Source organism: Scleropages formosus, chromosome 10 (assembly GCF_900964775.1).
Source record: "Scleropages formosus chromosome 10, fSclFor1.1, whole genome shotgun sequence".
NCBI lineage: Eukaryota > Metazoa > Chordata > Actinopteri > Osteoglossiformes > Osteoglossidae > Scleropages > Scleropages formosus.
Genome location: NC_041815.1, coordinates 17,007,431 through 17,021,740, shown reverse-complemented (window position 1 = coordinate 17,021,740; position 14,310 = coordinate 17,007,431). Strand labels below are relative to the sequence as shown.

The window sequence follows — 14,310 nt, the reverse complement described above, 5'->3', positions numbered from 1 at the left end:
TGTTTAAGTGTTCTGTGCCATCATATAAAATGCATAATAAGAACTAATTTTTTTCATTTTTCAAATGATACTGTAAGTCGACCATCAGAGGGCACTGATGAACCTTAGGTGGTGTGGGCTGAAAGACCACCAGTGCCCCTTTAGCAACAGGCTATGTCACACGTCTAGTGTGCATACAGGACGTCACATCTGTCATTGAATCACTTTGCAGTGATGCGTGGAGAAATGCAATGACAATTACAAAGTTGGCTTTAACTAAAAACCGCCCCATCTGTTCACTGGAAAAGTTTCAAAAGCGCCAAATTGAAAAGGTTAAATATTCCATAATGAAAATGGTTAAAAACTTTTAAAAAAGTAACAAAATAAAGCACGGACAGGACAGATTATAAAAGCTTGCAACGACTGAACACTTGACCTGTCACAGGGAGTTCCGAAACGACAGAGCCGCCGTCACCATGGCGACTGGAGGTCGCGTTGCTCACAACAAACCGGGCGAATGAGCGCGCGTCGCGGACGAGTAGCCTCGACTGCTCTCCACCAGTGCTGTACGTGTAAATCCGTTCCACTGCTCGTGTTTTTGCTGGCGGAGCTAGCCGGTTAACCGGGAGACCAGCGATGAAGAACGAAGCTGAAGATCTAGAAAGGTTTCTCCAGAGGGTGGACGAGATAAGTGCGTGTGTCTCTCTCCTCTTCCACTGATCACACACACTGCGGCCATGTGACTTTTTCCAACCTCGGCTATTCAGTCTTCTTTGTGCACACAGCCCATTGACTGAACAAGGGAAGGGACGACGTGTCCCCGATTGTTCAAGGATCAGCTGTCCCCAATATTTACCTTCTTTCACCGAGCTGACGCTCGCTTGTATCCAAAGTGACTTACGGTGTTAAACTACCTGCAATTATTTACCCATTTACATCATTTATTTACTTTGGGGACACTTTTTTTCCCAAGCGACTTCAGTGAATTCTATGTAGTGTTATCAGTCCACTCACTATGGTTACTTGCACTGCTAGATACACTACTTACAATGGGTCACTCATCCATGTTTTCAGTCCCTCAGTACCGGACGAGCTCTTACACCTACGGAAAGCCACATCAGTTCTGCATGACCACATGATGTATCTACCATGTGAACAGCTGTTATTTTAACACAGTACAGTTTACTCTCTGTGAAATGCTTACTGATCATTTGTCCCTGTTTTTATGGGCTGAATTTGTGTAAAATTATGTGGGGGGGGGGGACACTTATACATTGATCATCTTTTTGGGTTAAAACAATGTTGGAACTACAGGTGACTATCATACATCACACTGTCCTCACCGCTCCTTTCCATGAAGGTGGTCTGATGCAGGAGCTCAGCTCCTCCAATGTGACCCGTCAGAAGGAGGCAGTGGAGAAGGCTGACTATCTGCTTTCCCTCTGGGAGGACGAGGAACCATGCAGAACCCGGCTCAACAGGACAGTCAGCAACACCAGGCCGTCATCACCCAAGATTGGCCAGGCTGTACTGCCGGTAGCAGAGTTCACATCAGCCCCCTATAGTGCCAAGAATCACAGTATTTTATGGTTATTCATAATGAGCCATTTTATGTTGTTTTATGTACTGTATTTCTGCTCCTGTCATTCAAGTATGATTTTCTGGTTTCATAATATTTATGTGTTCCCTTTTGCTATTCCACAGAATTTAAACAATTCGGATTTAAGCTCAGGTAGGTTGAAATTTATAAACGCCCTCGGTGAATGCAATTTGTCCAGTATAGCTTTTTATGGATTATTCAGCACTAGTTTAAACCGAGCGTGTACCAGATCAGAAGGGGCTTCAAATATTTGGTAGCATTTTATTGAACAAACCAAGTATGTATCCTAATGAGAAGAAAGACAAAAGAATGATGGGAATGGGCAAATAAAGCAAAATACAGGATCCTTGAAACTCAGGAGTGTTGGGTAAAGGTAGTTATTGTCAATGATGAGGGCAGGAGACTGCGGAAGCAGTGCGGACCCAATTGCAGCATGTTTATTGTATACATACAAAGGAGCAGGCAAGACTCGTAGTCAGGGACAGGCGGCAGCATGTTTATTGTATACATACAAAGGAGCAGGCAAGACTCGTAGTCAGGGACAGGCGGCAGCATGTTTATTGTATACACACAAAGGAGCAGGCAAGACTCGTAGTCAGGGACAGGCGGGGGGTCGGTCAATGAGCGAACGTGATTCTTGGGGCAAATCTGGAATCGAGGTCGAAGAAGCGATGCCATAGTTGGGAGCCGTGGTTGTTAGGAACAGGGAACGAGGGACACAGAAGGATGAGGGACAGAGAAGGACAGTAGGTTGGCAGTGATTTTCTCAGCGCAGGCGATGCACGTTTCCCGGATGAGATTCTGCAGGATGAGGAGTGCGCCTTTTTTATACCCTGCTGCTCTGATTTGGGGCAGGTGTGGGCATCTGGAGTGAGGTCATGGGTGTGACAGTTGTACAGGAGGCCGTAGCCCATTTGTCAGCCTGAAGCCCAGATGCAACTTCCAAGTAAAACCAGAAAGAAACAAGACTTTGGCATTTTATAACAGGAGAGGCTCTGGAGCAGCCTGAAATGAAGTGCACTGTGGCAGAAAAGAATGGGTTTGGTATTCATTTCTGGCTTTTGCATTTGCCTGAAATTTAAGTGCTGGATTTGACATTTGGCCTGAAAAATGGCCTAAATCTAAAAATTAAGGTTTCGTGCATACATTGTTTAAACGTAGAGTTTCTCTTGTCCACGGGCATAGTTTGGTGTATCTGGCACAGATTGTATAAAATCGCTGTCAGCTCAGCATCACTTTGTTTCACTCAGAGAGCTTCATGAAGGCTTTAGAAAAAGATGCAGCGGAAAGAAGCAAAAGGAGGAGAGAAAATGAAAAGATAGCTAATGGTGAGTCAAAGTTCTCTGTATATCAAATTGACATATGTACATTTTTTATACACATAAGTATATCACATTAAATACATCTTGCCTCTTATGTACAAATCTAAGCACAAGCATCTCTCCATACATATTCTGGGTATAGATCATGCTGAAGCAATAACATCCCCTCTATGTTTCAACCAGCATTCAGGATGAGCGGTAATGAGGCCTTCACTCAAGGGGACTATGAGGCTGCTGTCCAGCAGTACAGTGCAGGCCTGGATGTCCTTCGGGATGCTGAGACACTGTACACCAATAGGGCACAGGTAGGACACAGAGGCACCTTTAACAGTAATAAGGCAATAGTATGATCAGTTAGGGCAACTGGAAGGCCAATAGTTAGAGCTGCTGCCTTTAGGCCCCAAGGCTGCAAGTTAAAATCCTACTTCTAGCTCTAATACCATAGAGCAAGGTACCAAAATTGCTACAGTAAAATTCCTCAGCTGTGTAAATTGTTGTGGGTAACATCAATGTTAGTTTCTTTGGAGAAAGGCTTCAGTTCAATGAGTAAATGCACTAACATAGCCAAATGAAGAGGAAATCGAAGCATCCATTGTTCAAAATTTGCTGTAAAAATCCTCAGTAAATTTTAGACCACAGTAAGAGTATCAGTTTCCACAGTGCTGTGATTTAACTGTTAAGGCTGGGCATGGTGTTGGGGGCAGGGGAGTCACAACAGCAGGCAGAGACTCAAACTCCCTAACTCTTGGTCTCCAGTTCCTCTCCATCTGTCACTTCAGGGGAAATCTTGTCGCATCACAAAGCAAGGGATTAAACAGGGAGTCGTGGCAACTAGGTATCTGCAGACTTTATGTGCTAGGTAGGCTTGGTGAACAGCATAACATGTAGGTGTAGGTGAGCCTTATGTATGCGTTTGTGGGATGTTCCGTAGTGGAATGCTAATGTGTTGTGTATATGGTTATGTATTTCATCTCCATGTGCAAAAGTACTACTTATCTGACACCTTTATGCAAGGTGACTTCCTACAATCATTCAGTCATTTATACATCAGTGCAATGTAACATACGCATATGGGCACATGCAAAGGGATGCCTATCTAGCTGTCTGTCTGTATCCTAAAATTGAAACACTGAAGTACAGAAGTTATGCACTCCTCAGACACAGATGATGAGATTTCAGATGTGTTGATTTCTCTCCAGATCTCCTATCCATTAAGTTTGCATTCGTTGTCACACTTACCTTTGCATGTAATATTAATTCTGTTTGCTGCTACTCATGTAATGTTATTAACGTTGTATGCTTTAAACGTTTTGTACTCTACCAATTCTGTATACAGCTACCTGTATAATATATGACCCTCCAGCAAGAATTGGATGTCAACATCTATCTCTCTGTCTGTTGGTGAAGTGCACTTTTATTTTCTTTGAACTTCTCTGTCGCTTTGGAGAAAAGCTGCCGAAGGAGTAAATGTAAATAGAAATGGAACTGGAGATGTGTGTTCTCTTTCTGCTAATGTAATGCACACGTTGTATTTTCGATGAGATGTACATCGCTTTGGAGAAAAGTGTCTGCAAAATGAATACATCTATTGTAAAATGTAACTGTGTGTATGTGTGTGTGACCAGAAGTACAACTGTAAATTGTTGAAGAGGAGAATTATGAATGAAAAGCACGATGTCCTAATTATGAGTGAAGACTGGTTTTCCACAGATGTCAAAAATTATGGAGCTAATCAGTCATTCCTTCCGATGGCTGACTTGCTTGTGCCACTCAGCTGTGTTTATAGAGCTTTTCTTTGAAGTACTGTGATTTATGTTACACCTGTACTGTGTGTAAACAGTCCACATTTCTCTGTTAGGCCTTCATCAAACTGCAAAAATACAAGGAGGCCATTAGTGACTGTGACTGGGCACTGAAGGTATGTCACTGAAGTGTTATACGAAGACCCACTTACACTCAAGGACGGGAATTATGGTTGTGCCCTTGAGTTACACACCGCCTGAATTATCTCAGCTGTAACCAGCTGTATAGCTGCATCAGCATCTAAAGTCATATACAATGGCTTCCCAACTTACAAACGCAATTGGCTTTGTGACTGATTTTTTTTGTAAATCCAAAGTCACGTTTACCACAAAGTCTCTACCAGCAAACAAAACATAACATAGATGCCCTTTGTTTCTGGGACAGCTGGTAGTGTAATGATTAGCGCTGTTGCTTTTGGACCAACAAGTTGCAGGTGCAGTCCCCACCTCTGGCTGTAGTACTCCTGAGCAAGGTACTTATTGTAAAATTGCTTCAGTAACATTACCCTGGTGTATAAATTGGTAAATAACTGTAGGTAGACTAGCACTGTAAGTTGCTTTGGAGAAAAGTGTCAGGTAAATTGATTTATGGATTATGTTCTATAGAACTTGAAATAGATGACATTATAATAAATAAAAAAAAAATTGTAAAACTTAATACACACACACACACACACACACACACATTGTCTTATTCTTTCGTAAATCTTGGCTGTTTTAGATTTGTTGTAAAATATGCAGAAGCCAGTTGAATTAAACTAGGTCCCACCCTCCCGTTTTGTTTGGGTCCTCTTCACTGTCATTTGTCGGCAGGGCATGTAAAAATGGGTTGAGATCGCACCACAAAATTGTCGGAGCAGCCACTTCTATATTTTTTTGTGGTGCCCTCGGCCTATAATGCGTGGAAAAGCATGTTTGTCTCCTGTGTTACTGTTTACTGGAGTGCAGTAGAGCCACCTTGCTGACTGATCTGAGGACTTCCACTTCTCTGCTCACTCCCACAGTGCAACAAAAAGAGTGTCAAGGCTTACGTTCATAAAGGAAAAGCAAATTTGGCGCTTCAGAATTACACTGAGGTAAACTTTACTTGTTAAACTGTCTTTCCTCTGTCTTATTTTTAGCAGCGCATGTTTTGTCTTCACACAGGAAGTAGGTAAAAGACCATGATCCTTCTTTCAAAACAGGCTTTTTTGAAAATGCCAGGAGGGACAGGTGTTTTTTTTTTTTTTTTTTTTTTCTTTTGAGCTGTTAGAGATGCCAGCTTTTCTCTAAAGGCCCCTTTTCCCCCCAGAGGCTGGCTGTACTTTTTGGAAGACCCTTTTCTGCTGACACGTGTTGTGGCACAGTGCTTTGTATGGTGGCTGAGTCCCGGTGACTTTGGATATTGAAATGGGTGGCGCGTACTCTTGATTTTCTCTTATGTAGCGACCTTGTGCACAAAACCATTACCAGTCGGATATTAATCCCAGCAGTCCAGTCTGTCTAACTCCCCGCACCTTTCCTCATGGATGATCATCCCAGGCCCGGGCATGCTACCAGCGGATCCTGGAAATTGAACCTGATCGAGCCGCCATGGTTCAAGGTGAGCCTGATCCGTGTGCAAAGAATACCTCTTTCTGACCACCAGACATAGAAGTGACGAATTCAGATTGACTAGTTCAACATGAATCAGCTCAGTTCTGCTGAAATCACCAGCTTCATATAAAGTGAAGGCAAAATAAAAAGGTAACACTATGAATTATTGATGCCTTCTGCCTTGCCAGGGCCACTCACCCCTGGAGGAGGAAGAGAGATATAATTCTGTGACAAGAAAACCTCAAAATGAAATAAAGTATGGCCTGTGGTACAGTTCATGTGTCCTAGGACCTGCTGTGAATAGCCATTAGGGAAACGGTACAAACAAAACTGGAAAAAAGTGCTTTACTGAGGTCAGTTGTGTAGCTCAGGGAGTTTTGGCATTTATGATGTTTATGATGAATATACAGTGACTTCAGACTCAGATTTTCACTGCTTTAGACTAATTTTTGAATCTTTCTGTGATGGCAAATTTTTGCAACCTCACTTTCTGAATTTTATATAGATTTTATGTACATTGTAATGGTTGTCTGATCATTACTCTTGACAGTTACTTTGTGGTTATAAAATATAAATCAAATTTTTTTACCACATGTTTTTCATTTATTTAATTGATGTATTGCAGAAGAAGCAGTGTCTGTTTTGCATTAATCTGAATAATGTAATTGCACCTTTGACAGTTTGAATAAGGCATGTCAGCAGTTCTTTTAAATGAAGCAAAAATTATTAATGATTTCAGTGTCAGACAACTTTTGCATTGTAATTGTGAAGGAATTAAAAATTTTGTCTATGTGCTCTCATTAACATTAGTCTCTCATTGCTGGAATGACTGCATACCTTTTTCCAGGGACAGCAAAGGGGGCTTGTGTTCTGGGTGTTCAATGTTTTCATTCCTAGTGAACCTTGCTTTAGGACTTTTACCTTATGGGCGGTATTTGCTTTGTCTGCATGTTGATGTGCTGCACATCTCGATATCATAGCATGCTCCTACCCTCAAGGCTTCTTGTTTCTCCTGCTATGTGCATGCCCTTGAGACTCCTGTACCTCCCTTTCATAAACTTACCCCATGGCTTTTTGTAACCCCAGCTAAGGTCCATGCCCTGGCCTTCTTGGTCCCCCTCCCACATTCTCACTTCATGGTCTCTAGCACACCTGCACTCCTACTACATTCTTGTTTCTTAGAGTATCTGACTCGCGTGGACCTGCAGGAGAAGAAGGACATCCAAGAAAAAGAGGCATGGGAGCAGCTGGATAAGGGAAACAAGGGGGCTGTATGTGTCTGTGAGCTGTTGAAGAATCTACACAAAAGTGCTGAGACCATTCAGTACTACTTTGGAGGGGTGGAGCTCTTAACAAATGCTATAGTTGACTGTAAGTACACATATTCTGTGTCTAGCAATTTCTAACTGGAGATACAGTGTTATTTTTGTAAGGGTTATTAATCAAAGTAAAATAAGTGGGGAAACACCAGTCATGTGACCTGTCAGTACATTTGGGTGTGTCCCCTCCCCCTCCGGCCTTACGCCCTGTGTTGCCGGGTAGGCTCCGGTTCCCCGCGACCCCGTGTGGGACAGGCGGTTCAGAAAAAAAAAGTTTCTGAGTATATTTTCATATTTTTTTTTTTGCAGACACCTCCCTGTCGTAATTGTGTACTTTCTCCTGCATTAAAAGCCCATGTAGGCAGGTCTGATGACAGGTCTGTTGAGACCTGTGGAAAGGGGTGGGTAGATCAGTGGTTGACTGGGTTTTTTGGTGACTTGTGTCCTCTGTCCAGCCCAGGGGTCTGAATCAAAATGCAGTAAGTGCCAAAGATAGTGTAGCTGTTCCAGTTTATTTACACCTCCACCAACATTGCTAGAAAACATTTCGGCCATATATCTCAACCTCCATGCCTCTATACAGTTTACCATGGTCCTGTAGGCAGCAAATACTTGATTTCTCTGCTTGAAGAGAAGTGGGAATTATGATCAGGGGACAGGTACATTTGTGTTATGACCATAGACTCTCTATAAAGAATGGGCCCACACTTTTGTTTTGACCTTGACAGAAGAGCCTGGCTGGGTTTGTTCTGTGATGATTTATGTGGCTCAGCACAAGCTGCGGAGCCCTCTGTGCCCCGATACTATCTTCTGTTCCTCGCAGGTGCCGGCCAAACGCTCTTCAGGCTACACAACGGCTTCAGTATCATCAACAACAATAACACTGTAAGAAGGTAAGGAGACTATTGAGAAGGACTTGACAGTTTAAGATAAGAGTGAACTCGGCAGTTGCCCAGGTGACTGGACAAATAAAATTGTTCAAAAACTAAATTGTTTTTAATAAGAAAATGGTCACCACAAATTTCTAATTTTTGAACATGATGTTTTCTAACTTTTGGGATTGAATGAAAAGTAATTAAATGTGAATGTCGTCCATTGCCTTCCTTTTTTTGCCTTCCCTTTCTTCTGTTTTACTTGATGACCTCTTCTTTAGTTCGGTAAAATAGTTTCTGCAGGGGCTGAGCAGATTGTGGTTGTTGGGGCCATGAATTTATTTACTGGTCAAGTTGAACCCGCCGCAGGAAATCTGAAACAAATTGTCCCAGTACTTGTTGGAGTTTTGCGATGTTATACTTCTAGATTCTTCATTGTATTAAAGAAATAACAGAATAAAGTGACTATTAATATGACAGAAAATATAAACATGCACTTTGAATGCATGAAATTCCACACTGTTCAGTATGTATTAATGGTTATACTAAAAATTACATGTATTAATGATGAAATGTATTATTTCATCACTCATACTGCACATTCCTCAATTTTTAAAGGGTCATGACATCTTTGCAATGACAGCCTGTATCCACAGGGAGACTGTCTTCTCGGAAATCCAGATGGATTTTCTGTAATGAACCTGAAAGGCAATAATCTGCCTCTCAGAGCTTTTGACCAGGCAGTGTTGAGCTATGTGCCTACATCAGTTTAAGTTTTCATGACATACATATATATATATATATACACACACACACACACATTGTCAGAACCGCTTGTCCCTTACGGGGTCACGGGGAACCGGAGCCTACCCGGCAACACAGGGCGTAAGGCCAGAGAGGGAAGGGGACACACCCAGGACGGGACGCCAGTCCGCCACAAGGTACCCCAAGCAGGACTTGAACCCCAGACCCACTGGAGAGCAGGACTGCGGTCCAACCCACTGCGCCACCGCACCCCCCTCATATATATATAATTTATATAAAATATAAATTATATATATTTATATATATATAAATTAATGCAGCATTATAAATGTTTCATTAATCTTAACCAAAAATGTGTTTACTTTGCCAGCATATGCAGTAATTTTTGATAATGTGGTACAATTATTTCTGTCTCAAGCAGGACATATGTTTGCATCTCTTTGATTATAAGAACTTAACAGTCCTTCTCATGTTTTACAACTCTTACTATCTCCCTGATTTCCTACAGTAAGGCTGAAAAAAAAATTTTTTTTTCTTCTGTAGGTGCTAATGTAAAGATGTATTGGTATTGTGTTTTTCTATTTTTCCCTCAGCTGTCTCTCACAGAGTTCAGCAGCACCATTTATGGAGGAGCTGTGTGTTTCAGTGCTCAGGCTATGGACTCAAGTTTGCAGAGGCAATGGCAAGTAAATGCATGTCACCATTCATGGCATTTCACTTAGAGGCTTCCTCTTTTCCTTCTAAAAGGGTGTGATTGTTCTTTAAAGAAGGCATGAAAAAAGTCCTTCGTACCGAGCCTTTCTATTTCAGCAGAAGCTTTTCTGTTGGTGGTCTTAGCTCCCTCATTACCTGAGAGTGCAAATGGTTTGTTGCGTTTGCCTCACACATGGGTGTGTATGGCAACCAAGGCCATTGTTACTAAGGAAGTCAGTGTTTCACTCTTGGTAACATTCCCTACATGAAACAACAATGGCAGCATTGCATTTGGCATATAATAAGAGATTTTTTTTTTGGGAAATCCATTCTATTTCCATGTTTTTGTGTATAATTGAGTGCGTGTGTAACAAGTAATAAAAATTGTACTCCAAAATGTTGTTAAAGAAAAAACAAATATTTTTCAAAGCATAAACACTTGATTTCTCTCTGTGTGAGTATATATATAGAATTTTATGAGAAGTAATTCATGTTCTCTTTGCTGTAATCCATCACTTTCAGAAGAAAACCAGCAGGTGTTAATACAGTGTCCTAGCAGCAGGGAGCACATCGTGAACTTGCTTGGGTCTGGAAAAGGTTCAATACGTGAGGCTTGTTTGGCATTACTCTGCCTGTACGTAGAGACGCAATACGGAAGGCATCTGGTCATCGAAAACCTGAACATGCCCATGTAAGGTGTTTTCTGAAAATCCCTGCTGTGCAGTACTTAAGTATTGATGGTTTGTTTCTGCTAGCGTGTGCATTCAGGATAAAGGATGTCTGTTACGCTTATTAAGAAAAGCTGAAAGCAATTACAATGAGCAGATATACAATGATTGATATATTGCTTTTTTTGTGCTCTACATTTGAATAATTTATAGAGAAGTTCATTTCACTATGCCTATACTTCACACTCTTGTTTAAAGAGCAGTTAAAACAAATTCTATTTTGACTTTTGGTCAAAATACTAGTGAAAAGTTTGATTACTGGGCAACTTGGGCAAATCCTTTAATGGGAGAAACTGGACAGACAAGTGAAAGGAAAGAATTCACAAGTGTCCTATATCTCTGGAATCTGTTGCGGAAGACTTGGAAAGGCATACCTAAAATGAAAACTTCTAGCACTTGCAAGTACTAGCAAGTAGTAGCAAGTGTAAAGATTATCAAGAAGTGTACTCATACTTTTCACTGGTACTATATAGTTAAGCCACAATCTTATGTCTTAAAGGTCTTATGTCATTTGGGTACTGGATTTCACTTCGTCCTTTTGTGTAGGTTGGTGGAGAACTTGTGGAAGTGCCTATCTGGCACACCCTCTTCACAAACCTCAGCACTAGGCATCCTGGAGCACCTGGCTGAGGAACCCAGGTAGATATAGTGCACTTTTATGTTCCAAGTTTTTACTTATTTTGCTTTGATAATATTACCTTTGTTTCAACTCATTATCTGTCAACACTTAAGATTTCAGATTCACATGAGAAGGAACTTTACAGCATTATTTATTTCTCCTTTTGCACACCTGCTGGTATGTTACTTTCATTTGCATATGATTTTATACTTACAGTCTGTCATTCCAGCCTTAATGCTATTTTGTAATTAAAAATTCTGCAGACCGTTAATCATCTTTTTGTCAATGTTTAGAGAAATATTACAGAATCGAATCAGGAATGGTTTCCTCAACTTGTGTCGGTTATGGGAAGAATGGCTACTGATGATGTCATTCGAAAAGAGGCTGCCTGTTGTCTGGAGTGCTGGGATGCTTTCCTTATTGCCATGGTAACTGTTGTAGCTATCATATATGGTTTAATCAAAACATACGAAGTTGTAAATTGAAATAATTGTCAAAAATTTTGTTCACACAGACGGAGGAAAAAGCGCAAAAGCATGTCTGAATGTGAGCTGATTGTTCTGTCTAGGAACGGTGTACTGAAGGAAACTACAGAGATGTGCTGTACAGTCTGCTGGGCCTGATGATCAACCTGTCAAGCAAACCCTCTCCTGCTGTGCAGGTAAAGCAGAGTGCAGGATATTAGACTCACTCCTTATCAGTTCCGTTCCTTATCATATTAAGTCCTTCTGTGTGAAAATGATTTTGCCACTTTCCCACTTCCTCATAGGAGTGTGCTGGCATGGCTGGCCGGAGATGCATGGACCTACTGAGTGACCCTGACGGAGGGATCATTACCGTGAGTGTGCCAGGAGTCCTACGGTGGGGGTCCTTTAGCAGGGTTTGCACAGGGGACTGAAGTGTTTGAATGCTTCCAGCAACTTCAGGATTTATTTTTGGAAATAATATAGGGTGCTTTCAGTTGACTTTACAGGGTAAAGGCATTTTTCCTGAGCAGTCTGTGGCTCAAAGTCCTGAAGCACAGAACTGTTTAACAGATAACCCTCTAGATGATCCTTGAAAGTCTCCGTTCTAAAGTTTTTGCTCTGTAACTTGTACTTCACAACTCCAGATCCCAGATTGGACTTTAGAGTGTCTAAAATTAGATGACAAGACTTGACAAGGATGTGTTAACAGAATGTGTAATTTGTCAGAGGTATTAAATTACTTAAAATATGAAACTCTGGTTATGATTTGTGTAGCTATTATGTTTCATTCGCTTTTGACAACACTTTGAATCTTTAAGCTACGACGCCATGGTTGTAAAATATCTATCAGTCAAGCATTGCTGTGTGGTTTCTTGCTGTTGTCATAGTCCAAAATGTACCTGATGTTCATAGACATATTTGAGAAGCTCTCATTTCTCCCACTTCATGGCTGTGCGTATTGAACAGCTGAGTGGCCACTACCTGTCCCTGTCTCTGTCTCGCAGAGGAGTGCGGGTCTGCTGAGCACACTGCTTCCTCACTCGCCTGCTGCTGCACAGGAAGTCACACAGGCAGGAGCTGTGCAGAAGCTGCTGAAACTACTGAAGGTAGAGCCAGCACTGAAGTCCATACAGCATGCTCCTTGTTGCTTGCTCTGGATCAGTTTAATCGTTCAACTTGTAATAAAGGATGTGACTTATGTGGACATCAGACGTCTCCCTAATTGGGTGCTCACAACAAACGGGGTGTGCTGTGTTTTTGGCAGGCCCAGAATGTGGGGCAGACAACCACACGATTCTCCATCAAGGCTCTTGCTGTGTGCACTGCCAGAAGTCAGGATGCCCGTGCCCAGCTGCTGGCCTTGGATAAGAGTGAGTATCACTCTTGGCCTGAGCTTGCTCTCCAAGCACAGTGAAATGGAGTTTTCAAGGATGCCTTTGTATGTTTCTATAAGCAGGGATGCGTGTGTTGAGGAGGCTGCTGGCTGGATCTGATGAGGTAGCTATGGGGAATGCTGCCCTATGTCTAGGACACTGCGTGGAAGAACGTGGGGCCGCCAGCGCCCTCCTGGGCTCCGATGTGGTCCCGCTGCTGCTCCGCTTGGCTGGGGGGGATGCTGGGGGAGCAGGTGTGCAGCAGAATGGTGCTGTTGCTCTGGGGAAGCTGTGCAATGCAGAGCCAAGGTAAGCCCCCAATCTGCAGAATGACAGCTCCTTTTCAAGGGTGTTAATGGGGATTAATCTGCCTCATGGGTCCGTTGTAATGCACTTTGGACACAAAGGGCTTTAGAAGGAGTATGGTATCTCGCAGTGTGCCTTGTCTATAATTCCTTTCAATAAAGCCTAATCTCCTTTCTGGAATAAACCTTAAGATTATTTTGTGCTTGCGTTGCTTTCAGATCTTAATATCACCACAACTACCCAAATTTTAGAACTTGCTTTAGAATTTGCGTCAAAATAGCGTTGCACCTTCTGCATTATTAATTCATTTTCTGCTTCAATTTCAGGCATATTCTGAAACTCAGAGAACTTCATGGCTTAGAAATACTTCATTCCTGCATGAAACTAATAACATAAGGCTCTTCATGACACACAGCATTTCTCTAGTACAAAAGTTGCAAAATGCTGGCTTTTGATTATATTTGGGTAAAAAACTAAATTGTCAAATAAACATATTTGAAATAAATCTTGTCTGGCTTGTTCTGTAATTGTGTACATTCATGTTGCACACAACCTTATTTTTATTAAGTTCATTTATCATTTTTTGAGAATTAATTATGCCTTCAGTTGTGAGCACTTTGATATGCTTCTTACGGAATATTGTAGGCATATCTTAATCCTCTTTAAGAATCAGACACATTCCATATTCCATAATTCAGTATTCACTATTATTCACAGATACTGGTTAGAGTGTACCTCACTGGAGAACATAATGGGCTGTGAATTTGATAAGAGCTATTATCCAAGGGTAAAACATATTTCATGGTAACATGAGAATCTCTATAACATTGGATGTATTGCCCTACACGGATCAATTTACCACTCCAAAAAAGTGAAAACAAAGACAGGCA

The 14,310-nt window shown here is 41.7% G+C and overlaps 1 protein-coding gene across 4 annotated transcripts; it reads left to right on the top strand.

Moving 5' to 3' along the window:
* Positions 1 to 462: 462 nt before the first annotated feature.
* ttc12 (tetratricopeptide repeat domain 12) lies at positions 463 to 13,880 on the top strand. Of its 4 annotated transcripts, XM_018742637.2 has the most exons (21): positions 464 to 670; positions 1,340 to 1,515; positions 1,684 to 1,711; positions 2,830 to 2,907; positions 3,085 to 3,206; positions 4,760 to 4,819; positions 5,708 to 5,779; positions 6,225 to 6,285; positions 7,461 to 7,649; positions 8,421 to 8,490; positions 9,828 to 9,916; positions 10,450 to 10,618; positions 11,202 to 11,294; positions 11,388 to 11,451; positions 11,568 to 11,702; positions 11,843 to 11,935; positions 12,044 to 12,112; positions 12,746 to 12,847; positions 13,006 to 13,111; positions 13,198 to 13,423; positions 13,747 to 13,880. In XM_018742637.2, the coding sequence occupies exons 1-21, from the start codon at positions 616 to 618 to the stop codon at positions 13,814 to 13,816; spliced, it is 2,127 nt and encodes a 708-aa protein (XP_018598153.2). In that variant the 5' UTR covers positions 464 to 615; the 3' UTR covers positions 13,817 to 13,880. The 4 variants fall into 4 exon arrangements, with proteins under 4 accessions (XP_029111770.1, XP_029111771.1, XP_029111772.1 ...); XM_029255937.1 differs by lacking the exon at positions 13,747 to 13,880 and having other exon boundaries at positions 463 to 670; positions 13,195 to 13,696; XM_029255938.1 differs by lacking the exons at positions 4,760 to 4,819; positions 13,747 to 13,880 and having other exon boundaries at positions 463 to 670; positions 13,195 to 13,696.
* The last annotated feature ends 430 nt before the right edge of the window (positions 13,881 to 14,310 follow it).